General features: G+C 41.5%; 1 protein-coding gene across 2 annotated transcripts in view; it reads left to right on the plus strand.

Moving 5' to 3' along the window:
* The first annotated feature begins 9,269 nt into the window (after positions 1-9,269).
* Positions 9,270-26,585, plus strand: part of LOC121168286 (E3 ubiquitin-protein ligase MARCHF5) — a 40,747-nt gene continuing 23,431 nt past the window's right edge. Inside the window, exons 1-2 of one of the 2 annotated variants that reach the window (XM_040998224.1) lie at positions 9,270-9,674; positions 21,724-21,926. In XM_040998224.1, coding sequence (XP_040854158.1) covers positions 9,640-9,674; positions 21,724-21,926 — 238 coding nt within the window. In that variant the 5' untranslated portion in view covers positions 9,270-9,639. Of the gene's footprint in view, positions 9,675-21,723; positions 21,927-26,585 lie in introns of those variants that run through there. The other variant, XM_040998226.1, reaches the window with a different exon arrangement.

Raw genomic sequence — 26,585 nt, forward strand, 5'->3', positions numbered from 1 at the left:
GGCTGGGTTGTGACTCCCACTGGTGAATGCAAAGCCCAGAGTGGGGGCTGCTGTCTAGTCTGGGCATGCTACAGTGTCCCCTGACATTAAGTGTGGACTGGGTCTAGGTTGTGCCAGACTCATCTAGACACCAACACCCAGTGGTGCTCGTGAGAACCAGGGTATGTTATGTGTAGGACGAACTAGGTTGGGTCTCTACCCCAGCTGAGCCATGTGTGAGTTGTGTCTGGGTGTGGATAAGCCTTAGCTGGTCTGAAACATTCAACAGTAAAAACTAGAATGGGTGAAGGCCATTCAGGAAAGGCCACTGTTCCTCTCAGGACAGAAGGTGGACTAAATATGGCTGGCTCAAAAACCCACTGGTATGTATGATCTGGCATTGGGAGAGATTCTGATGCAGGAGCTTGGAAAACTCCTCTGTCAGGACATAGTCCCTGCAGGCAAGCGCAAGAACCATGATAGGGAACAGCTCAGACCAGGCCAGGGAACGGTACCCACTGGCATACATTTGGCACAGTTCAGGGGCGAACCAAGCTGGGCCAGTTCATATCACCCCCTGGCGAATCTGAGCACCAGAATGAAGTGTAGGTGGGGCCAGGTTGGATCTCAACACAGCCCAGTTCACATGAGGGCCAGGACTGGAGCCAGTTGAGCTGGGCTGGACTAGGCTACAGCCCCTACCAGTGTGAGTTGGAATTGGGGCTGGGACAGACCCAGCCAGGCTATCGCACCTACTGGCAAATGTTGAGGAGAGGCAGGCCATGCCAAACTGTGTCACAGCACCCAACCAGAACATGTGAGACCCAGGAGGGGAGGGTGCAAATCTGGTAGGGAGAATGTGAAGGGCTCCCCTGCTGGACCATCACTCCTACCAGACAGCGTGAGCTGAGATGAGGGCAGAGCAGGCCAGGCAGGGCTACAATACCTGTGTGCCTCATGTGGCCTAGATTAGGGGAAAGTCAGACTCAGTAGACTGTTTCTATTGGTGCATGCATAAATCAGAGTGAGGGTGGATTGGCTGTGCTTTAACGCAAGGTCCCAAGGCTTTGGGCCATCCTCGACTACTTTCCCAGGCCACAAGCAGGGAACTGGATGGGAAGTGGAGCTGCCGGGGTTAGAACTGGCGCCCATGTGGGAATCCCTGCACATTCAAGGTGAAGACTTTAGCCACTAGGCCACTGCACTGGGCCCAATTGTCTAATACTCTCATACTGTAGGACACACAAACTTATTTATCCACTTACTAGCTGATAGACATCTGTGTGATTTTCCTTTTTTTTTTTTTTTGGCTATTTACAATTATTCTATGAACATTTGCATACAAGTGCCTGTATAAGCATGTATTTTCCTTTTTCTGTAGATATACCATGGGATGGAATTATAGGTTATGTGGTTAAGTGCAAATACAGGATGTCTTAAACCACAAATAAACTAGTTTTACTTCTCCCTAATATGAATACCTTTTGTTTCACTGTGTAACTTCCGGGAACCTCTAATACTATGCTGAGTAGAGGTTACAAAAGTGTATGTCCTTGGTTTGTTCTTATCCTGAGGAGCAAACTTTCAGGCTTCTCACTGGTAGGCATTATACTGGCTAAAGATCTTTCTGCAAATGTATTTTGCCAACTGATGAAATTTCCTTCAAGACCTGGTTGCATAGTCTTTTTTCTTTCGCTTTCAGCAAGCTGCGATTGAAAGTAGTAGAACAGTGTACTTGTAAGTTTTTGCTTCACAGAGCAAAAGATGCTTAATATTTAGGTTTGGCCCAATGGCCTGGTGGCTAAATCCCCCACTTGCATGCGCTGGGATTGCAAAGGGGCATTGGTTTGTGTCCCAACTGCTCCAATTCCCATCCAGCTCCCTGCTTGTGGCCTGGGAAAGTAGTAGAGGATGGCTCAAAGCCTTGGCACCTTGCACCTGTGTGGGAGACCTGGAAGAAGTTCCTGGCTCCTGGCTTCAGATCAGCTCAGCTCTGGCCATTGCAGCAACTTGGGAAGTGAACCAGCAGACAAAGTTCTTTCTGTCTCTCTTTCTCTCTGTATATCTGCCTTTCCAATAAAAATAAAGTCTTTAATAAAAAAATGTTTAATTATATTTTTAAATATTCCCCAAAGGCCGCTTTTCTTCCTTTCTTATTTGTCAGCCTACAACCTTTCTATCTGAGTTCTAGGTAAGTCAAAGGCTCTGGTGTACATTTTTCTAAAGCTCTACGTTTCTCCTTTGGTAATTTACTTCCATTTCTCCTTCAGTACTACAGTGAGTCTCTATTTATAGCATTTTCCACTTCAGATTGATATCAGTCTTTATTCCTTCCAACAGAAGATCTATCTGATCTCTCACCGTAACAAGGAACTATTGTTAACTTTATGCAAAAGCTTGAAATCAACAGTGGTTTAGAGTAATAGCAAACTTTGAAAATCAAATTCGAAGAATAACAGCTATTAATCAATTTGGGGTCAAGAACTTTCCAAGAAGGGAAATAAAATTTTAGAAGCAAGCAAGTACAATATATAAAACCAAAAGCAAAATCCTAAAGGGGCCCAAAACTTTCATATATATATATAAAAAAAAAATCCCTGGGGCTGACATTGTGGCCTACAAGGTAAAAATGCTAGGGGTGACACCAGCATGTTACAATACTGTGTCCCCAATACAGTTTCCTGCAAATGGCCTCGGAAAAGCAACAGAAGTGTCTGGGCCCACGCCATGCACAGGAGAGACCCAGATGAAGCTCCTGGCTCCTGACTTCAGCATGGCCCAGCCCTGGGGATAGTGGCCACCTGCACAGTGATCCAACAGGTAAAATACGTTTCTCTGTCTCTCCCTCTCAGTAAATTTGACTTTCAAATAAATAAATACTTTAAAAAAAATCCCTTGTCTGGGCCCGGCACGGTGGCGCAGTGGTTAAGGTCCTCGCCTTGCATGCCCGGGATCCCATATGGGCACCGGTTCTAATCCCGGCGGCCCCGCTTCCCTTCCAGCTCCCTGCCTGTGGCCCGGGAAAGCAGCAGAGGACGGCCCAAAGCCTTGGGACCCTGCACACATGTGGGAGACCCGGAAGAGGCTCCTGGCTTCGGATCAGCATAGTATCGGCCGTTGCGCTCACTTGGGGAGTGAATCACCGCATGGAAGATCTTCCTCTCTGTCTCTCCTCTCTGTATATCTGCCTTTCCAATAAAAAAATAATAAAAATAAATCTTTAAAAAAAATCCCTATTCTATAATGTATAGGCTAATGATAGTATCTCTTCATGTGCTTATATGTGTATCTTTGAAGAAATATCTAAGTCTTTTTCCCATTTTTAAATAGTATTTCTTTTCCTATTATTGAGTTACACTAAATCTTCATTTTAAATTCAAGTCCCTTTTCAAATACAGGATTTCCAAATTTTTCTTTCCTGACAGCATCCTTGCAACACAAGCTCTTTGAATTTTATCTGCCTTTCAAAACAGAAATAGTGTATCAAGACAAAGCAACAAATTTAACTTGCAATTTCATCACAGGAATGCTTTTTCTCGAAGGCAACTATTATACTTTGGATGTGACAGAAGTCTACCAACCTCCAATTCATCATATACATTATTAAAGATATATGAATTAAGTCAAGATTTAATTAAATGAATATATGTTAATGCTTAATTGTATATCAAATAAAACTGTTTTTATAAATTTATTATTGCATGCATGTGACTGCAAAGAATACATGACCATTTGTACCATTTGGTATAGAGCCCTTGAGTGGTGTTAAGGTGCAAAGAAGTGTGGCTATCATAGCTTGTGTCATCAGTATAAAAAACACAAATCATATTTCACCATTATGAAACTGGAGTTTACGACACATGCTCCCTGGAGAAGGTTCTCAGGGAGCCCTAGAATCCAGAAGATCAGAGAATCTAACTAGCCAGAGAAGACTGTGTAAAATTAAGAAAACCAGGTCAACTTCAAGTTGCACTATGGCAGTAACATATATTGTAGGGAGCAAGTCTGCCTAAAATGTCCTTTTATAGGACACCAGAAATACTACTTACTGGAGAACTACTTACCCTAATAAGGATCTTCAAGAACTATAGCTGTATTATAGCAAATGACTGAAAATATTTACCACAGGCAAGTGTCTCAATCCCAACCAAGGCCTATCTGTCTTTATTTCCAATCCTGCATGCCACAAGATCGATACCCTGACCGCTCTCACCTCTGCTGGAGAACTTTCAGTACTGATACCTACCAGCTAACACCAAGCAAGTTCTTATCAATATGTTCAGTCTGGTACTAAACAATCTGAATGACCTTCTTCATTTAATTCCCCTAGAAACCTGGTAAGGCAGGTTCTCTAATTGTCTCCAATGATGAGGAAACCAGCTTAAAGAGATTTTGTAACCTGCCCAAAGTTGCTGAGCTCCAGGGTGACTATGCTAAGACTCAAAGCTATGTTTGAGCTTAAGCTGTCAACTTCTGCAAGACCTGTGCAAAGATTCCTGAGCCTCAGTCTAATAATGATTCAGGACACTTGTTTAAAAAGAAAGAAACAGCCAGGCACAGTAGCCTAGCGGCTAAAGTCCTCACCTTGAATGCACTGGGATCCCACATGGGTATCAGTTCTAATCCCGGCAGCCCCACTTCCCATCCAGCTCCCTGCTTGTGGCCTGGGAAAGCAGCTGAGGATAGCCCAAAGCCTTGGGACCCTGCATCCACATGGGAGACCCTGAAGAGGCTCCTGGCTCCGGGCTCTTGGCCTCAGATTGGTTCTGCTCCTGCTGTTGCGGCCGCTTGGGGCGTGAATCATCGGAAGGAAGATCTTCCTCTCTGTCTCTGTTCCTCTCTGTATGTCTAACTTTGCAATAAAAAAACAAATAAATCTTTAAAAAAAGACGGTAAATTAGGCATCATTACAGAACACATAGATCAGAATCTCCTGGGTAATTTTTTAACGCACAGCAGATTTAGGAACCAGTATAGGTGAACTCCCCATTTCCTACAGATTGGGGTGTATTTCTGATACACACACCTCTCTGTAGAGGCGTTTCTTTCTCTCATGGTACAGGAATAAAGTCCCTTCGTTGGAAGTTCTTACCTTCCTAGTCTGTCACTCATTGATCTTTTTGGCTGATCTTGCCCTGAGATCTCATCTTACAGCTTTTCTTACTCATCACAGGGGCTTTCCCTCTCAGTGTTTGCACATATTGTCCTTTTGCAAATCTATGTGAAGTACCAGAATTGCAAATCTATGTGAATGATTGCATCTCCTGCTTATAAACGCCACAAAAGTAAAAAAACAAAAACAAAAACAAAAACTTACTTATGCTCATCACTTCATTCTAAGTGCCTAATTCTGTGCCTGTCATGTACATTCAATAAGTATTTGTTTCACAAATAAGTTCAAACTGTTTTAACAACTTTTTGCTTGACCAATCGACTGTTTTCCACTTACACAACAGAGAATCCGATTCTCAAGCTACAGAAGTGAAACTACTCTTCCTGCCTTTTCCTTCATCCACACCCAAATGCCTTCTCTTTGCTCCAAGGTAAAACTTAAATTCCCTGTTTTACAAAGTTCTCTTTAACTTGTCAGCCCACAACAGTCTCCTGGGGACTTCTACATCACTTTGTATGCTTAGGCCACTCATTCAACACTTGCTCATGTGCTACTATATCATTACATAATATTTCATATGCAAATACTTTTACTTTCCTAAATGCATTTTTTTTGGTAGTGTGTACATTCATCAAGGGTAGTTGCATGTAACTTTGCAACTAGAGTCCCCGCATATATCTTAGGTCTCTGGAAACATCTGTTGAAGGAATTACCAAAGAACATTCTATAGCTGGCAGTGAGGACTCAGCCTACAGTTTCTCACTAAATCTGGTACTTGACAGTTCTCAGAGGATCTATTTGATTTTTTTCTCCATGGAATTCCTCTTGGGAACCTCTTGGTAGATGATTCAAAACAAGTACACTGAAAGGATGTTATGATAATATATTGTTTTGAAGTCTGACAGACAAATCCATTTGAAATAATTTCATGATACTTTTAAGATGATAACTCTACATTGTTCTTGTCCTCTGAAACTGGGAGACTACTTATACATTATCAGTGGGTTAATTTGTATTTTAAAATATATCTTTAAGGGAAAATGGAGGAAGAGAACTATAGTCATATTGGTTACTCCACTGATTATCAGTTTTCATAAACATTTAATCCTACTTAAAATGCAGCACTGCATTTCAACTTTTCTTTTTGGTCATACTAACTTTTAAGCCTTTAAAATCTGATAATATTGAAATTCTGAGTATCTGTCACCACTTCAAATCCAAGGATTATTTTATCAATTTACCAGACATATTTTTGTGCATACTAAGAAAAGGTTGATAAAGAATTACCAGTTATTAGGCCTAATGTGATAGCTCAATTGGCTAATCCTTCCCCTGATAGCACTAAGATCCCAAGTAGGCGCTGATTTGTGTCCTGGCTGCTCCACTTCCCATCTACCTCCCTGTTTGGGTGGCTTGGGAAAGCACCGAATGATGGCCCAATACCTTGGGACCCTGCACCTGACAGGGAGACCTGGAATAAGCTCCTGGCTTTGGATCAGCTCAGCTTTGGCCACTGCGGCCATTTGGAAAGGAAACCAGTGGATGAAAGATCTTTCTTTCTCTCCTCTCTATAACTCTGTCTTTCCAATAAAATAAATAAATCTTTATTTAAAAAAAAAAGAACCACCAGTTATTTATTTCTTTTTTTAGATGTCCCTATGAACATTTTAAATAAAAATTTAATAGGTTTATTGAGATATAGTTTAAATACCATAAAACCCACTCATTTTAAATTACAACTGAATGAGATTCTTATAGAACTGTGCCACTGTCACTATAATCTCATTTTACAGTATCTTATTTTCTTAATTTTAATGTATTTCGCAAAATACAACCATCACCACTAGTTCTAGAATACTTTGATCATTCTGGCAAGAAACCTCATTAGCAATCATTCCCATTTCCTCAACTGCTTCAGCTCTATGCCATCATTAATCCACTTTGTCTCTACTGACTTGTATGTCCTTTTAAAAATATTTATTTTGTTTTGGAAGGCAGAGATCTTTCTATTGTTAGGTCATTTCCCAACTGCCCCCTATAGTGGGACCAGGGCCAGGTGGCAGCAGAAGCCTAGAACTCAATCCAGATCTCCAGCTGGTTGGCAGGGAGCCACACACTTGAGCCCCCACCTGCTCCTTCCCAGCAGGCACAACAGAATGCTGCTGCAATCAGAAGCTGAGCCAGGACTCAAACCAGGCTGTCTTAAGGACACCACTAGCGCCAGCTTGAGATTTGCCTCCCCCTAACCTTTCGTACACACAGAGCAGTTTGGTGTGATTAGCTCCTTTCACTTAGTGTAATGTTTTCAAGATCACCCAATGTTACAACATGTATCCAAAGTTCATTCCTTGTTATTAACTAACAGTTTTCTATTGTACAGATATACCACATGTGACTTACTCATGGGTCAATTGGTGGGTATTTGGGTTTTTTCCACTTTTTGGCTCCTAGGAATAATGCTGCTGAGAACATTCACAAACAAGTCTTTGTGTAAACATGCTTTCATTTTTCATGGGAGATACCCAGAAGTGGAATACTGGGTCAGGCCACGGTTATTCCCTCTCTAGATGAGTAACAATTCCGTTGTTGTTTTAGCTTCAAAGAGTCTGACAATCAGGAAACAAGTTTTTCACAGAGAAAACATCAGGGTTTTTTGGTGTACGAAGGCTCTGCTGTCAACAGACTTGTATCTTCCAATTTAGGGTCAATAACAAATATAAAATGAGGTAAGGATCCTTTTAGTGAACATCATAAAGCTAAAATGGAGTTTGCCTTGGTCCAATCTACTACGCTAAAATTCTATTTTCTAGTCAGATGCATATATCCTGCTCGTTGTGGCTGTTAATTGCTTAAGATACAATTATACAGTAAAGGTTTAGCACAAGTAACAAAACATTGTTTTTAATATTAGACACCCTGAGTGAGCTCATTATAGGAGAATACTAATTTTCCTTCCCTAGGATGGGCTTGTTGCTCATATCATGAGGAAAAGGTGAAACATTCATTATTTAATTTTTCAAAGCCTCTCGTGAAATCGTTTCAGGAACTGGAGGCCAAGAAAACTCTAGTCACATGTTGCTGTTGTTTTTCTGGTCACGGCACAGGCTAGATCAAATACATTCAGAGAGCAAACTGCGACCAGATCGTTAACATTTGGAATCGAGAAACCACTGTCTCATCATCTTGCAGCAGAAATCAGACAATATCAAGGAGAAACTACCAGACGTCCCACCAATCACAACACGAGAAAACGCCACAGGTCGTTCCAACACCCATCCGTGGTAGTCAATAGCTCTCACCTCCCGCTAAGACTAGCCCTTAGAAGGTCAGGGAACGACCCCGCCACGGAAGATTGGCGATTCCTCTCTGCTGATCCCCACCCACTCCAATCCACCTGCTGGGCGGTGTCAAGGAGACAAGAAATGGTTAACAGCGACTAGCAGCGGAGAGAAACAGCCCTGACAAGCCACAGCTGAGTAAGCAAGAGCTGTTTTTTCACCGACGTGTTCCACTTGGAGGCTGTCGGCGAGCCCTAGGACAACCCAAACATATTTCAGGAGATTCCTAGAGAGGAAGAGAAACCTCTCCCGCCCCACCCTCGGCACACCCCGACAGGCTCGGGTGGAACCGTCGAGCCACCCGCTCCCTCAGGAATAACTGCACGCAGTAAAGCCCCGGACCCTCCCGGTGGGGGCTGTGTATGTAACTCCCTTACCCCAAATCGGGCTGTGACGCGGGAGAAGAGGGTCCCGGGCGCCCGGGGCTTCTGAAGGAGCTTCTGCCATTCCCCCTCCTTCTCTCCCCACCGTCGCCCAGATCGGTCCACACGCCGCGGCCGAGAGCTGGGGACCCTAGTGAGGAATGGCCCTTCAGCCCCCTGCCCTCACCTGGCTCGCTGGTCCCACCTGAGGACAAGAGCTGCGGCGGAGGGAGGGGAAAAAAAGAAAACAGACCGGGAGGGCTGACCTTGTTGCTACTGACAGCGGAACGGCACATCCTGCAGCTTCCTGGAAAGCGACCCGAAGGACATGTTCCCCCCTCCCTGGAGGAAGGAAACGGGAGGGCGCCGGCCGGGCTGCGGCGGGCGCGGCGGTGGTCGGGGCGGGCTGTGCAGCCTCTAACGGGGGGTGGGGGGATGATCCGAGGACTACATCTCCCAGGCTGCTCTGGGCCGCCCTGCGTCGTGACCCCGGCGCACACGGAGGCGGCGACTCTTACCTCACAGAGGTAGCTCCTCCGCCGACAGCAACTCGGCCCCCGCGGTCCATGGACCGGAACCCTGGGCCGACGGGCAGGAACCCGGGCCGCGATCGCCGCCTCCCAGCCCCAGGCTCCTCCTCCTCCTCGTTCCCCGCCGCCTCCTCCGGACGCCCGCTGGCCGCGCACAGCCGCCGCCGGGCTCGCGGAGCCGCCCCAGGAGGTTTGGTGGCGGGTTCGCGGCTACCGCCGGATTGAGGCCTACTCCTCCGCCTCTCAGTGCTATTGTCCCTGGGCCTGGCCCTGACGGGTCCACCGGGGAGGGCCGAGGGCCGCCGGCTGCGCGGAAGATGCCGGACCAAGCGCTACAGCAGATGCTGGACAGGTACTGGCTGCTCTGGGGGCGGGGGAGAGCGGGAGCCGCCGACCTTCGCCCTGGCCCTTGCCGGAGCCGGGTCCCGCGTGCTGGACAGGAGTTCTACAACCAGGGGCAGGAAGTTTGGAGTCTGTATTGGGGAGCTATGGGGAGGGCGGGCGGCCAGGGTCGTAGACCCGAGAGTGAAACTTAGCTGAAGAGCGGCGTGTGGTTGTGCTGGGACACACGGTTTTGAAGCGTTAGAATTGACCCCTAGCGTTAGTTTCTTTTTTTCTGTTTGTGATCCTGTCCTCTTCTCCCTCCCCCAACACTTGCACTATATTATAAAAATGTCAACGCTATACCGGCAGGAAGCACCAGATTAAACCTTCCCTCTCCGCTCCCCGCATATCTCCCCACCACCCCAAAAGAAAGCCAAGGATAAACATTCTTTTGAAAAGCCTGATAGGTTGGTTTCATTCCTCCCCATCCCCACCCCAAAGCTGTAAGGTCAAGAGTATCCGCAAGGGAGCCTGAACGGTCAGACCAGAGGAGAGGTTATGGAAAGCGGCCACCAGAGTCGACACCGAGCACTTGCTGTACTTTTCTGATCCTTGATTGCACTGAGGAAGTTACAGCCCCTCCTGGGGGCCCTTCGCCGGTTCCGGGAGGCCTCCAGTCCTGACTCCTTTTGTGAGGTCGACTGCACCGCCCTCTGCTGTCCAAATTCTGGGGCTTGGGTTCTATGATGAGTTTTCTGGAGTCACCCAAATCGCCCTTTTCCCCAGGTCAAGTCTTCACTTCGTTGTCCTAGTCACTCACACAAACTAATTCGTGATATTTGTGACTGCCTACAACTCTCAGTTAACGTCATTTGCTTCCCTGTTAAGCAGGTGGTAAGCCCTTGACTTCCTGCCCCTGCCAGTTCCAATTAGAGTTTAGTTAGAATCCTGTTCTAGGGCAGCGGGGCATTTTGTAGTTAATTTTTTTTTTCCCTGTGAAAGTCTCCTGCTTTGGCTTTCATGTAGTGAGTCTTCAGAAAGATCTTATGTCCAAAAGTTAACCTGGCTTCTCAAACATATCCTTTGGAGACTTTCATAAAAGTGAGAAGAAGCCAAGGAGTGCTGGAGACGCATTTAAGACTTCTCAACAGAAAACCTGGAAATTGTGGCTGCCATTTGCGGAAGCACTGGCTTATTCACATCTTCGTACCTCCTTAACATACCTCAAGGTAGATTCCTGAAATGGCACCAGGACTTGCGTTGTCTAAATCAGTTGCTTCCAACCCAGCTTCATGTTAGCATTGCTGGGGAAGCATTTTCAAAAATATATATAGGTGGTTAGACCCTGCCCAAGATTAATGAGATCACAATTTCTGTAGGAGAGGGACTGGACATCGATGCATCTACAAAAACCTACTGAGTGTTGCTGGTACAACTGAGGGCAACTGCCCCAAACATGAGAGGGTGTATGGTTAGTAGTAATAGCTTGGACTTCAGAGTAGGAAATCTTAAAAATCTCATCACGCTACTCATTAGTTGTGTGACTTTCAACTTAACTTCAGAGGCTGTTTATATCTTCATTTATAAAATGGAAAACACCCAACCTCACAGGATTGTGTCAGCATCTTTGTTTTTGTTTTTAAAGGTCTTATTTTTATTTGGGAGGCAGAGTTATCAGAGAGGAGAAACAGGGATATCCTCCATCTGCTATTTCACTCCCTGAATGGCCACACTAACTGAAGCTAGGAGCCAAGGAACTTTTTGGGTATCCTGTTTTGGTGCAGGGGTCCAAGGACTTGGGCCATCATTTGCTGCTTTTCCCAGCCATCAGCAGGGTGCTGGAGCAGAAGTGGAGCAGCTGGAACTCAAACCTGTGGTCATATGGGATGCCAGTGCCACAGGCAGAGACTTAGCCTACTACCCCCATGGAGCTTGCTCAAGAACATGCATCTTCCTAAGACACTATTGATAATGTTAGCAAGACAGCAGGTACTTGAACTGGTGTAACCAGGGTGGCATTTTTCTTCTGTCCTCTTCATATTTACAACCATCCTAATTTAGACGGGGCCTGAATAGAAATTGAACACAAAGATTATTTTGTTCATTTGAGAAATATCAAGAGATCCAGCAGACTACAATACATAAGACTAGTAAAATATAGAGTTCTTCTCGTGAAATTAATTTCACCTCCACTTATTCTGTGGAACAAAATTTAACTCCGATAGGTCCAAGTGTAGTTTTGTAGTTTTTTTCAGTGCCAAGTTTTTTCTTTGTAAAGTGGAATAAGCTTGATACTGTTAAAAGATGGAAGAAATATGCATGATATGGTATTGCTTCTAGGATGAAAGTTACATGTTTTTTATTTTTTTTAATTTTTCAATTTTTTTTGAAGGTTACATATTTTTTTAAATTATTAAACATTTGTGGATTTATTTATACTGAGTTCCCACATATACTCAGTGCCAATCTAGGCCACTGCTATTTAGGAAAATGCCCTTCTGTAGTTTAAATTTCAGTGATGTCTATATTCTATAAACTGTCACAGTAAACCAAACTGTCAGCAACTTATTAGCAACTGGAATTAATTTACTTTATCCTTTGCAAATAACTAACTTCAGTTTGGTTATCAATCTTGATAAATTTGATTCCTACTGTATTTATAGTAGGTCAAAGAATACACCAGTAAATGAGTGTATGTATTTTTTTTAGCTTTTCATTTGTTAGAAACAATCATTGTTTTAAGTAAGTTCAATATTTAAATCTTGTTTAAGTTACTGTAGTTAACAGCTGTTTGAGAGTAATAGGAGTTAGTAGGAAGGGAGAGTGGTTTTTTTGTTTATTTTTTAGTATTATGAATGATTTGGAAACACAAACATCATTGGCTGAAAATTATAACCACTTACAAATACCCAAACTCTATATCAGGCCTTTTGAATGTTGATCAACGTCTCTTTCTTTCATTGCTGTACTTCTTTAGCAAGGAATCTCTTATGTGTTACGCGCTTCTCTTGCCTCCTACTTTGCTAGAATTAAACATATAGAGAAAAATACAAAGAATTTTGTAGCAAACTGCAGGAATGGACCTCAGGTTTGAAGCCCTCCACTGCTGAAACAATCTTCCAGAAACCTGACTATTGCTCTACCTCACAGTAAATACTTGGGAGTTTGTTGAGTTTGTTTTGCATCACTTATTTGTACCTAGGGAGGACTAGGTAAAGAATGTAACCATAGAGTGTCTAGAACAATTAGATGGGAGAGCAGAGAGACCTGTGTGCCTGCCCGCTTCCAACAACGGCAATCCGTAAGAATGTTAGTTACAGACAATTATATACCTTTGGAGAGGAAGGAAAGTACGTTCTGATAATACCATGCGGTATCTGATATTTTTTTCTTCATTTCCATTAAAGCAGTTTCACTTTGTTTATTAGTTTCAGATTCTCTGTGACATCTTTGTCTTAGTCATATTAAAAACTCATTTTGACAGTTACAGACCAACAATTGGAGAATTAAAAACCATTAACAGTTGTATTTGCTTTCATAGAGATATTACAGATAACATTCCTTTTGCCCACCATCCCAAGTCCCATTTCTTCTGTAATGAAGTGCGTCTACATTTTTCCAGCCTGCCTTCTTTAGTGCTTTCATATGTGAAAGTATTTAATATACACTCTTTTTTTCCTAATCCGTTCCCTTGTTTATGACATTTAGGGGGTTTTTTCCTCTTTATTGTCTCTTCACATAATTTGACTTTCATTCCTTTCTTGTCTTCAGCTTTACCAAAAGTATCCTAAATGGTGAGTGATTCCTTAATCAGCAGATATATTGTTTTTTTCTTAGTCCTCAAATCCTTGGTGTAACATGTTACAGCGATGAAACTACCGTTCTTTTTCTGTGGTGTGCTTTTTTTCCTCCTCTGTCATGTTGCCTTTTTTTTTTTTGTCATCTTTAATCCATAAATATGACTTGAAATAGGGACCCAGTTTCTCACTTTGACCCTTTATTTGAGCACGTCTTGGTTCTTTGTTCCTGACTTCTTTACCTCATCCCCACCTCGTCATTTTGAACTGGCCAGTCCCTAATCCCATGTGTGCACACAGAGTTTTCAGTCTGTCTAATACTAAACTGCTTGTATTTCCCTGACTTTTCACATGAGTTAACTTTTTGTTAGTCTTTGGTGTGACCACTCTTTTGTTGGCTAAAAGTCTTTTTTCTTCTTTCTTTGCGTTCTTTCTTCCCAGGTCCAGTTGCTGATCAAATATTGTAGATTCTTCTTTATCTGGCTCCAGTTTTCTTTCTTTTGGGTCCTGTTTGGCTTATGGGATGAAGAATTGCTGAAGTCTCAATTATCTTAATTTTGAGTATTTATTTTTATCTGAAAGGCAGAGTTAGAGAGGAGAGACATAGATCTTCCATCTGCTGGGCTGGTCGAAAGCCAGAAACTTCTTTCAGGTCTCCCATGTAGGTACAGGAGTGCAAAGATTTGGATCATTCCCAGGCCATTAGCAGGGAGCTGGATCAGAAGTGGAGTTGCTGGGCCACAAACCAGTGCTCCTATGGGATGCTGGCACTGCAGGTGTAAGCTCTGCTGCTATGCCATGGCAGCCCCCCAAATCAGAAGTATTACTGTGCTGTTTCTATTTTTGAGAACCTGTCACTTTCTCAATAACTTATAAGGATAAAAGTTAACCTTGAAGACCTAATATACTTAGAATGCAGCCACAGCCTACCTTAATCAACCCCTTACACTGCACTTTGTTGTCCTGTGAATAGTCTTGCTCTTTAATTGCCTTGTTTTTGCTTTGGATGCTCTCCTTCCTCTTAGTCTTAGTACATGGCCAACTCTTCTTCATCTTTAAAACTATGCTCAGATTGTCCCAGAAGCCTTGCTTAGCTCCTGACACAGAGTAAGTAACTCCTTCCTGGGCTTCTGTGAAACCTTTCTGTAATTTTTATGGTATCTCATGTACTTTTTTTTTTTACTGCATCTATTGTACTTGGACTTTCCCACACATCTACCTTAATCACCACACACACTCAATTGGACGTTCATTGAAAATTGAAACTGCTTGTGTTTTCAGGACACATTATTTTGAATCATAATGCCCATCCATTCCTCGTAGCTTAGTGTTTAGAATAATCTATGAAAGCAACATTTTAAAAAATCATCTCATTTGCTCAAAACTGTCTGTGCTTCCTTATTCAAACTCTTTAGCCTGTTCCTCCAAGCCATCTGTTACCTCATTATTCACACACATTTTTGTGCTCCCTGTTATAAGAACTGGATTATATACTGGGCCAACAACCATTTTAGAACTTTTCTCCATTTATCAGTTTTTTATCACAGGGCAAACTGGCATGCTCACTTTCCTCTGAACACAAAAGTGTTCTTTTTCTCAACCTGTCTTTAAATTCTACCCATTCTTCAAGACCTTGTTTATAAAACTCTTCTGAAAACTTTAGCCAGACCTGTTTTTTTATTCTTCAAAGTTAACAACTGATCTTCACCACTTCTTAACTATGCCATAGTTCATGTAGAAACTAAAGATATTTAGAGGCCACTATTGTGGCACAGCATCTTAAGCTACTATCTGCAGTGCTGGCATTCCATATGGTCACAGCTTTGAATCCCAACTTCTCTACCTCTGATTGGGCTCCCTACTCATGCACCTAGGAAAGCAGTGGAAGAAAAGTGCTGGGGCCAGAGGATGTTCCTGGCATGGACCTGGCCCAGCCCTAGCCATTGTGGCCATTTGAGGAGTGATCTAGCAGATGGAATACCTTTGTTTTTCTCTAATCTTTCTCAAATAAATGCCTAAAAAACAGTAATCCTTAAATGGCACATTGGAGTCAATTGGAAGAGATTTAGATCTCTAGATGAGGCTGCTTAATTAAAATTTCCCTAGCAAAAATGAAACATTTTTTGTATTGACTATAATTTTCTAAGAAATAGAAAACATTCTCCAAGCACCAATGGAACTGTATCACATAATACAATGTTATTAACAATTAAAAAAAAAAACAAATAGAAAACATTCTCAATACACTATAATACACTAGGTAGTACAGTGAGGGGAAAAAAAGAAACCCATGTTAACATTGTGGCATAGGTGGCAAAGCTGCCTCCTGCAATGACTAACATAAGAGAACCGATTCCCATCCAACTTCATCCTAAGGCACCTGGGAAAGCAGCAGAAGATGGTCCAAGTCCTTGGATTCTCACCACCCGTATGGGAGACCCTGATGAAGCTCCTGGCTTTCTCCAGGCCCAGCCTCTTGCTGTTGTGACCACTTGGGTAATGAACCAACAGGTGGGGGAAATTCCTTTGTTACTCCCCGTCTCTCTTATTCCACATTTCACGTAAATAAATCTTGGGGGAAAGTGTTTTAGATTGAGGCCGAAGTTAATTCATGCCTTTCTACTTCCCCTATGGACAGCTCACTTAACCTTTCGAGGCTAGGCTTTTGCTTCCTTGCTTAAGATCAGAACACTTACACTTTCTGTATTCATGAAGATCAGAAACAAAAGGGCATGGCATACATATCCATGTACTCAGTAAATTACTGCATTCATTGTGATGTTTTTCCCCTCAGATTTGCCCTTTAATAATGTGTCAAGATTGTGGTTATATCTCTGACAGATGTGGAAACTTTTAACTTCCATTCTACTTGAGTGAACAGAATAAATATAAAGAGATTTTTAGTCTTGATGATTTATTTCCCACTCCAGAGTATATAATCCTGATGATTTTAATCCAAAGCAAGACAAGCAGAATGTAGTTTTTCTCATTGTTGATTGGACCTTCCTTGTATTAACTGGACTGTGGTTCTCTGAGCATGCTCTGAATTAAGGCGCTCTTGCTCTCCTTTAAAACAGCCACTTGAAGATGTTATGGTACAGGATATAATAAACATTAGCGATTTAAGGTTGTTCACTGCTCATGCCTGTATTTTAGAATTGCTTTCCAGTATACTCCAATTTTCAACACAGTGATTTCTAAGGCAGGAGTTGGGTTTCCAGACGTTTCTGTTCATCCTAAATTCTTACATTTCCTATAAACCATAGTATCAACTCTTTTTTTTTTTTTTAAGATTTATTGATTTCTTATTGCAAATGCAGATATACAGAAAGAAGAAGAGACAAAGATTCTCCACTGGCTCACTTCCCAAAATGGCTGCCACAGCTGGAGCTGAGCAGGTCTAAGCCAGAAACTTATTCCAGGTCTCCCATATGGGTGAAAGGTCCCAAGACTTTGGGCTGTCCCCAACTGCTTTCCCAGACCACAGCAGGGAGCTGGAAGGGAAGTGGAGCAGCCAGGACACAAACTGGTGCTCATATGGGATCCCAGCTTGTACACAGTGAGGACTTCAGCCGCCAGGCTACAGTGCCGCAGCCCTCTTATTTTTAGATAACCATACCTATCTTGCCTGGTTTACGTGCCAGTGAGAAATTATTGGTAAGTCTCCCTCCCAGTTTTTTCTACATTATTTTTATTTTTACTTTTTTTTTTAAAGATTGACTTATTTTTATTGGAAAAACAAATTTTATTGGAAAGAAGGCTGAGAAAGATCTTTAATCCGCTGATTCATTCTAAGTGGCCACAACAGCCAGAGCTAAGCCAATCCAAAGCCAGGAGTCTGGAGCTTCTTCGGGTCTCCCACATGGGTGAAGGCTTTGAGCCATCCTCTACTGCTCTCCCAGGCCACAAACAGGGACCTGAATGGAAGTGGAGCAGCCAGGACATGAACCAACCCCCATTTGGGATTCCAACAGTTGAAAGGCGAGGATTTAGCCACTAGGCTATTGCCCACATAAATTTTAAACACTGAATTAGATTATCTGTGTCTGAGTAACAAATGGGCCATAGGAGGAAAAGTTTCTATTATTCATCCTTTCCCAGCTATAATTTGTAATATCTAGCTTTTTGTTATAAAATTTTCTGTTAAAACCATACAGATCTATGAATATATGCTTATTTCTATTTCTAAGCTGTTTTTTTTTTTTTAAACTCTATTTTTATTTGAAAGGCAGAGCTACAGAGAGGAAAGACAGCAAGATCTTCAATTCACTAGTTCTCAAATGGCTGCAATGCCAGAACTGAGCCAATTCAGAGCCCAGGATCCAGGAATTTGTTTCAGGCCTTCCACACAGGGGCCTCCTCTGCTTTCTCAGCTCATAAGCAGGAAGCTGGGTTGGAAGTAGAGAAGGCAGGGCATGAACCAGCCCCTGTTTGGAACACTTGACAACACAGGCAGAGGTTAGCCTGCCAGTCCATGCCATTCCATCTACGCTGTTTTTCTTAGTTCTGATACCCTTTTTTTAGTTTAATTTGGATTTTACTTGAAGTTATTTCCTTTTCATGAAACTAGCTATTTCAATCTATGTTTCTTTTCTTTCAATCTATCTTCTTTTTTATCTTGTATTCTCGGAACTTTTGTTGGCACTTAGTGTTTTGTGTCATGATATTTGATCATTGTATGCATATTTGGTCCTTAATTAGATTGTAAGTTTCTTAAATATGGTTCTTGGAGGCATAAATAGTAAGTGTACTTAGTATGTATAAAGCTGAATCAGGAGGAAATCTTAAATAATTCTGGATTTAAAGCAACTTAGCCATAAACATTAAGCTCTTCATAAATTTTAGTCATAAGGATATATAAATTAGCAAAATTGTCGTTTTAATCAGAGAATTAAATTATCTTTTATGAATAGTATACACGTGGGTTATGTTATCAATATTAATATGACCGTACATATAAGAAATAAGTATTAAATAAAATTAAAAATACAAAATTTAAAAAGTATTGTTCTTTATAGATATTCTTGGCATAGTTCACTTTCACCTGCATTTAATAATAATCATTTAATCATGATATTTTCCATATCTCCCTGGACTACTCTGCTCAAGCCTGGTAGATGGGATGGTATAAGGAGTAGTGTGGTTGTCAGCAAGCAAAAGGAATTTAAAATCAGTAGAAAGAAAAGGGTAGAAGAAAAATGAATTGAGTATTTAAAAAGAAGTAGAATTAGAAATGTAACCTATTATGTTGAAATAAAGTTATCAAGAGATTAGAATTTTGTTATGATTGGGCCAGCACAATGGCTCAATTTGCTACTCTTCCACCTGCAATCACTGGCATTCCATATACCAGTTCATTTCCCAGCTACTCCACATCCCATCCCGTTCCCAGCTTATGGTCTGGGAAAGCAGTGGAGGAAGGCTTTGGCCTTGGGACCCTCTATCCATGAAGGAAGACCTGGAAGAAGTTCCTGGCTTCAGATCAGCTCAGCTCAGGCCCTTGCAGGACTTGGGGAGTGAACCAGTAGGCAAAGTTCTTTCTGATCTTTCATCTGGTTTACTTCCCATATGGATGCAGCAGCCAGGGCTGGGCAGGCTGAAGCCAGGAACCAGGAATTCCAGGTGGGTTTCCCATTGTTGGTAGCAAAGCCCAAGTATGGTTTTGGAAATTATTACCATGGCTTGGTTCAGCTTTTTCACCATTGTAATTGAAAAGTTTATTTGTATGTTTTAGGGTTTGTTTGTTTGAAAAGCAGGGTAACAGAGGACAAGCTCTTCCATCCTCTAGTTCATTCCCAAACGGACATAATGGCAGGGCTGGGCCAGACCAAAGCTACTGAGAGATTGGAACTCAAATCGAGTCTTAACAAACAGGAAACTGAGGCAGAAATGGAGTAGCTAGGAATGAAGTATGCACTTAGATATGGAATGTCAACTTTGCAAGCAGTGTGCCACAGCCCTGGACCCTGGGAAGTTTAAAAACACACAGTTGAATTTCTTGAAGGTCGTGTTTCACAAGGAGTAAAGACCTCACCCATCTTTGAATGTTGGACTATATAGCATAATCAGTTGTTCTGATAGAAGCCACTTATTTAAGTGAAAAATGCACAGTAGATAATAAGCTGTAATGTAGCAGTTGTTTCTGTTTGTCAACCCCCCCCCCACACACACACACACACACAAACCACTCATCTCAGCTCTCTCGCCTACCTATGAATGCAGTGGCCCCGTCTGAGGAAGACTCTGAAAGTCATTCCTCCCCTGTCAAAAATGCCCACTGCAGTGTCCCCAGATCTTCTTCACCAGGCAATTTGCAGCCACCCCACCTGGGGGTCAGGGTGGCGTGTCTCATCCTGGAGTTTCCCACTCCTGACATATCTTTACAAACTCACACACAGAGAATAGACAACCATACTGTACACTGGTATAATTGACACAGATTTGGCTTTAACGAAGCCCAGGATGCCCACCAGCTATTGGCTGCTTTTCTCCCAAAAGTGTAACACTTGCTAGGTACAAAGCAACCTAGGCAGTTGCCTACAGCTGGAGAAGAATAATGTCTTAAAAGTAATCATCTCAATAGGATTTTGTTTTCAAAGTAAGCATCCAGACTTGAGACTTTTAAATGCCAAGCATAGTAAATATAAATGAATAAAAGAACTACTCATACCTGTAATGAAACCAGACTCGCATTGGTCATATCACTGTCCTGAAACAGTTTGTCCTACTAGCTCCACCTCCTTTGTAGTTATCAGTGTTTACCTTTTTTGCTGTTATTTTTAACATGGCAAAGAAAAGCACACTCCCATCTGGGGGTTCACTCCCAGAATGCTCACAATGACTGGGACCAGGCCAGGCTCGAATTCTGAGAATTGAGACTTCAATGTGGGTCCCTCTACGTAAGTGGCAGGAACTGATTACTTACGCTGTCACTGCTATCTTTGACAATCTTCATTAGTAGGCAGCTGGAATCAGGAGCCAGAAGTGGGCATCAAACCTGGGAAGGCTGATATGTATATTTTATCTGGCTTCAACCACTAGACCAATGCCTAGTCTTTGTGCTTCTTTTTAAAAATATATTCCTTGGGGCTGGCAGCATGGCCTAGCGGCTAACTAAAGTCCTCGCCTTTAATGTGCCAGGATCCCATATTGGCGCTGGTTCTAATCCCGGTAGCTCCACTTCCCATCCAGCTCCCTGCCTGTGGCCTGGGAAAGCAGTCGAGGACGGCCCAAAGCCTTAGGACCCTGCACCCGCGTGGGATACCCAAAAGAAGTTCCTGGATCCTGGCTTTGGATCAGCACAGCACCGGCCATTGCACTCACTTGGGGAGTGAATCATTGGATGGAAGATCTTCCTCTCTGTTTCTTCTGCTCTCTGTATATCTGACTTTCCAATAAATAAATAAATCTTTAAAATAAATAAATAAAAATAAAAATATATTCCTTGTGTTTCCTTATGATCGTACTTTAGCTGAGTTAGAAATGGGTGGGGGTTTTCCCTGAGTTATAAATTGAATGTAACTGTGCGATATCATGTATGTTAGTACTTTTTTTCTCGAAGTTGAGAGATTAGTGTTGAATTGGATTAGAATGCCAAATTTCACATGATGTGTCTCAGTGCTTACTATTTATCAAAGAATTCACAGCGGCAGCTTGAGGGTTGTCTCTATGCATCCTAGTTCATTGGAGAGGTAAGGAATTGCTAGAAAGTTGGCAGAATTACATTAAAAGCAAAATTCTGAACTACAACATCCTACCGAGGAAGATGAGAGGAAACATTAAAAAGCCACTCTACAAAAAATTCATTGGTATGTTGTCTCCTTATTTTAATGTAGCAGAAGAGGTGCTCTAATATAACATAGGAAGGGGCTGGGCACAGTACCCTAGCAGCTAAAGTCCTCACCTTGAACACAGCAGGATCCCATGTGGATGCTGGTTCTAATCCCGGCAGCTCCACTTTTCATCCAGCTCCTTGCACGTGGCCTGGGAAAGCAGTCAAGGATGGCCCAAAGCCTTGGGACCCTGCACCTGTGTGGGTGACCTGGAGGAAGTTCCTGGCTCCTGGCTTCAGATTGGCTCAGCTCCGGCCACTTGGGGAGTGAATCAGCAAATGGAAGATCTTCCTCTCTATCTGACTTTGCAATTAAAGAAAATATATATGTATATATATAAGTATATAAAAATAAATAAATATATATATATAAACATAGAAGGGTCAGTCCATGATAAAAACATAGAGAATGCTTGGATTGTAAAGATGAGTTTTCTATTAATTTACAGAAGTTGCTGGGTATGTTTTGCCACTGATGAAGATGATAGAACGGCTGAATGGGTGAGACCGTGCAGATGTAGAGGATCTACAAAATGGGTTCACCAGGCTTGTCTGCAGCGCTGGGTGGATGAAAAACAAAGAGGAAACAGCACAGCTAGAGTGGCTTGCCCCCAGTGCAATGCTGAATACTTAATAGTTTTTCCAAAGTTGGGTAAGTTTATTTTAAAATGATCCATCTCTACTTTTTTTGTGATTCTCTTCATTCCATTTTTGTTGTTTCCTCTGTAAACATCAGACTTCAATTTGTTTTGCTAACAGTTTATACAATATCTTTAGTATAGTTCCAGATCCATCCATTTGTACCTTACTATTTCACTTGCTTGAGAGGAGAAAGAACTTGCCTATCTTTGTAGCTGTAATGAAGTAACAAAGGTATAATAAAAAGACAATTTAAAGATCCTCGTTCTCTGAAGTCAACTGATGTAAAAGAAAGAAAATAGTAATGTGCTGTTTCAAATGCTTCTCTTGGTGAGAAAGAATAGGGAAATTAAAGACATAAATAAAGTCCAATTTTTGGAATCTAATTTATTTCTTTAGTGAAAACTGCTGTCCTTCTGGGTATTGGAAGGAATAATCAAAGGCTTTTGAGAATGGGGCTAACATGGAAAAGCTGGATAGCAGACTGCTTAAGAAGCTCTAACATGCTAATATTTCTGCCGTTAGAGTCATTCCTTTATGAATTGGTCTCATTCTTCTTGTTTTTTATCCTCTGCTAGTCATTAAGCATTTTTAGTATCACCCCCGGCTATAACCCAGCATATAGAAAGACAGCTTGAGTTCAGGAAAAGGATGGATTTTGGAGGAGTAGGATTGAAGGAAAATTTGGAAATAGAAATTATATACTTTCTTTTTAATTACATATTGACGTCAGGCCCTTTTTTTTTAATGAAGAAATACAAGTGTGGATAATAAAATGCCTTTTAATATAATATTAATGAGGGCCAAGAGAATTTCTATATTTGTTTTTCTCTAGCGTGAGGCATAGGAAAAATGATAACTTCTTGTAAAAATAGTGTAACAGACAAAGTAATCATCTCATACATTTGGAATTTGTGGATTACGTGATAGGTATTCATGCACACCATGATTACAGTTACATTAAATGCAAATGAATAGTCCAAAATGTTTTATTTTAGGACCAAAACAGTCCTTTATTTAAAAAAATGTAAAATAACTTGAAATCAGGAAAAGCAAGCAGTTATTATTGCATTCTCTGACTACACTGGAATCTGGCTAACTGATGTTGAGGATTAATATTTAACTGGTCCCTTTTCTGCTGCTCATTATGTTAGACAGCCCTGCTTTCAATTATAGATTGTTGGAAGAGCAGTCAATATTTCAGACATTAAAATAATTGGAAATAAAAATTAGTGCAAGAATTCTCACTGAAAACTCAAACATTGGGTTGAAACATATATCACGTTAAGTTTAAAAAAAGTTAAATTTTTCATTTTGAGAGATGACAACAGTCTGTTCTTTTGGCTGAATTAATCTCTATGAGACTTCTTAATCAAATATCTTGGGAAAGAAGCTATCTAGATACTAGTTAAGAGTCAAATTCTGGTTAAACAGTGTTGCAATTTGGTCTTCATATTTCAGTATAGTTAAGTATATATGTATACACATGATATATATTTTATGACACTGAGTTAACATCTTAAAATCATAGAATTGTTTTACTGACATCTATCAGTGTTGTGAAGAAAATGTACATCCTTCATTTGAAATTTTTGTTAGCATCTTTCTCTTTGACAAAATAGAAAATGTATTTGTTCTTTCTTGACATAACATGCTGAAGATGTCTGTTCATGGACTGCATTTTGAATTACATTCAGAATTTCCCATGCAGTCTTTAGCACTTACTTTAAAAACAGAGGGTACATTGTCAGATGCCAGTTACTGTCTGTCAAAGAAGGGATGTGCAAATTGACTTTGAGTTGTACTCTGACCATAGCTCTGACCATACTTTTGACTCTGAAGTCAAAAGTAATCAATGACTAAAAGAAAAATCTGTCCTTCAAAGCATACTTCCATTGGTAATCAGAATTTAAAATGGCCTGTATTTCTTGATTCACATATTTCAGATGTGTATACTTAAAGTTGATTTCTACAGCCATAAAACAGAATCTTAGGAACATATATCTGTGATGTTGGCTGTTCTTCCTGTCTCATACATATATTACGTATTGTCCAGTAGTGTCATCTGATGATGAAATTTTGTCAGAAGATTGCTTTGTGAATATTGGAGAATATTTGTCATTATTTTTCCAGTTGACAAGATACATCTGTTTTGTTGAAAGAAGCTTGTATTGACTATAGTTTTATCTTTATAATTTTGTTGGCTTTCTTTTTTGTTTTGTTTTTGAGAGCTAGAGACCATTGCTGGTTCACTCCCCAAATCCCAAGCGGGGGAGACAGCTCAAGTAGGTTACGGCTCAAGTAGATGGCTCAAGTGATACCTACTACCCTCATCAGAGACCTGGATTGAGTTACCAGCTCGTGGTTTGACTCAGCCTGGGCATCTGGGGGGTGAGCCAGTGGATGGTAGTATGCTCTCTTTTTTTTTTTTTGTCTCAGCCTCTCAGCATAATTTTTTTCAACAGGATATGAATATGTTAGTGGCTTCTTTGCCCTATTTAATTATGTATTAAAGTGTGAGAAAAACAAGGATGTCTCAAATTGCAAGCTCATCATTTTGAATGCACTAGCCACAGACCATTCTACAGTCTTCACTCTGAGATCATAATATTATCATTTATGGCATTCTGGATTAAAAGTATTTTTTACTTTTTTGGGGAACACTTTTGATCCACTGATTCATTTCCTAAATGTGAGGTTTAACCTATTGTGGTAGTACTAACAAACATACACTTAAGCAAAGTAAAAAACTTACATATTAGCTGAAACAGTGTTCTGTTATTCCTTCCAGAGCGTAAGTCGCTCTTGGGATGTAACAGCAATTAACAATCTCACAGGGCTTCTTTGAAAGTCAAAACTAGTCTTCTGTGTTACCTTTGTTCTCACACTGTCTGTAGAACAATTAATAGATCCTCATGCATCACAGTTGGTCTCCAAATGATGTTTCAGAAACTGTCTAAAAGAAGCGATAAGAGACATTAGAGAAGGGGAAACAGGAAAAAAGTCAGTTCTCTAAGATTATAAATGTGTAGTAGGTACTTTAAAAAGTTCTCAGGGTCAGGTATTTGGTCTAGGGGTTAATACACTGGTTGGGAATACTTCTTATCTGAGTGCCTTATATCAACTCCTGGCTCCACTTTCATTTTTTTTTTTTTCTAGATTCCTGCTAATGTATACCTTGAGAAACAGCAAGTGGTTGGGTCTTTACCACTCCCTTGGGAAATATGGATTGAATTGCCTATTCCCAGCATTTGGGTAGTGAACCAGCAGCTAAGAACCCTTTCTCTTTATTTATGCCTTTTAAATAGATCAATAAATCAAAAATTTAAAAAACATTTTCCTACAGATTGAGCCACTTGCTGGCTTGCTAGCTGGCCAAATCAGGCTCTTAAAATAGGTAATGTTAAGTATATTTTCTTTGTTACGGAGAATTTACTGTGTGCATTTATGAAAAGCTTAGAGGACTCATCAGACTTCCATCTTTCTCTTAATTTATCACTCATCTTAAGGTTTGCTTTTCTTCTCTTTCTCTTTTCCTTTTTTTTACAAATTAGACTAGTTGTAAGTACCTACTTAAAATCTTGCAATCTGGGCCTTGCACAGTAGCCTAGCAGCTAAAGTTCTCATCTTTCATGCACTAGGATCCCATATGGGTACCAGTTCTTATCACTGCAGCTCTGCTTTCCATCCAGCTCCCTATTTGTGGCCTAGGAAATCAGTGGGGGATATCCCAAGGCCTTGGGATCCTGCATCCTCCTGTGGGAGACCCGGAAGAGGCTCCTGGTTTCCTGGCTTTGCATTGGCTATGCTCCTGCTGTTTTGGCCGCTTGAGGAGTAAATCAATCCATGGAAATTCTTCCTCTCTGTCTCGCCTCCTCTCTGTATATCTGACTTTCCAATAAAAATAAAATAAATCTTTAAATATATATATATATATATAAATCTTTTTAAAAAAATCTTACCATCCACAGTATGCCCTGAGGACTAGCAATATCAGTGTAATCTGAAAACTGTTAAGGTTGCAGAACATCAGACCCTCATCACGCCCCCATTTTTAGTAAATCAGAATTACATTTTGGGCCTGGCACAATGACTCACTCAGTGGCTAAATCCCTGCCTTGTATGTGCCAGGATCCCATATGGACACTGCTTCGTGTCCTGGATGCTCCACTTCCCATCAGCTCCCTGTTTGTGGCCTGGGAAGTCAGAAAGCCAATAAAGGATGGGCCTTAGGACCCTGCATCCATGTGGGAGATCTGGAAGAAACTCCTAGCTTACCAGGAAGATCTTTTCTCTCTGTCTCTCTTTCTCTCTGTAAATCTGCCTTTTCAATAAAAATAAGTCAGTCTTTTAAAATTGCATTTTATGAAATCATAAGATTTCTTTGTACAATAAATTTGTCTTTTTCTGTACATTACAAAATAAAGAAGCATTGCTTATAGCCAAGCGCCATGACCTAACGGTTTAAGTCCTCACCCTAGATGCACCGGGATCCCATGTGGGCACCTGTTCTAATGCCAGCAGCCCCACTTCCCATCCAGCTCCCTGCTTGTGGCCTGGGAGGACAGTTGAGGACAACCCAAAGGCTTTGGACCCTGCACCCGTGTGGGAGACCCAGAAAAGGATCTGGGCTCCTGGCTTCTCATCCACGTAGCACTGGCCGTTGCAGTCA

Source organism: Ochotona curzoniae, unplaced genomic scaffold, assembly GCF_017591425.1.
Source record: "Ochotona curzoniae isolate NIBS_2020 unplaced genomic scaffold, NIBS_Ocur_1.0 patch90, whole genome shotgun sequence".
NCBI lineage: Eukaryota > Metazoa > Chordata > Mammalia > Lagomorpha > Ochotonidae > Ochotona > Ochotona curzoniae.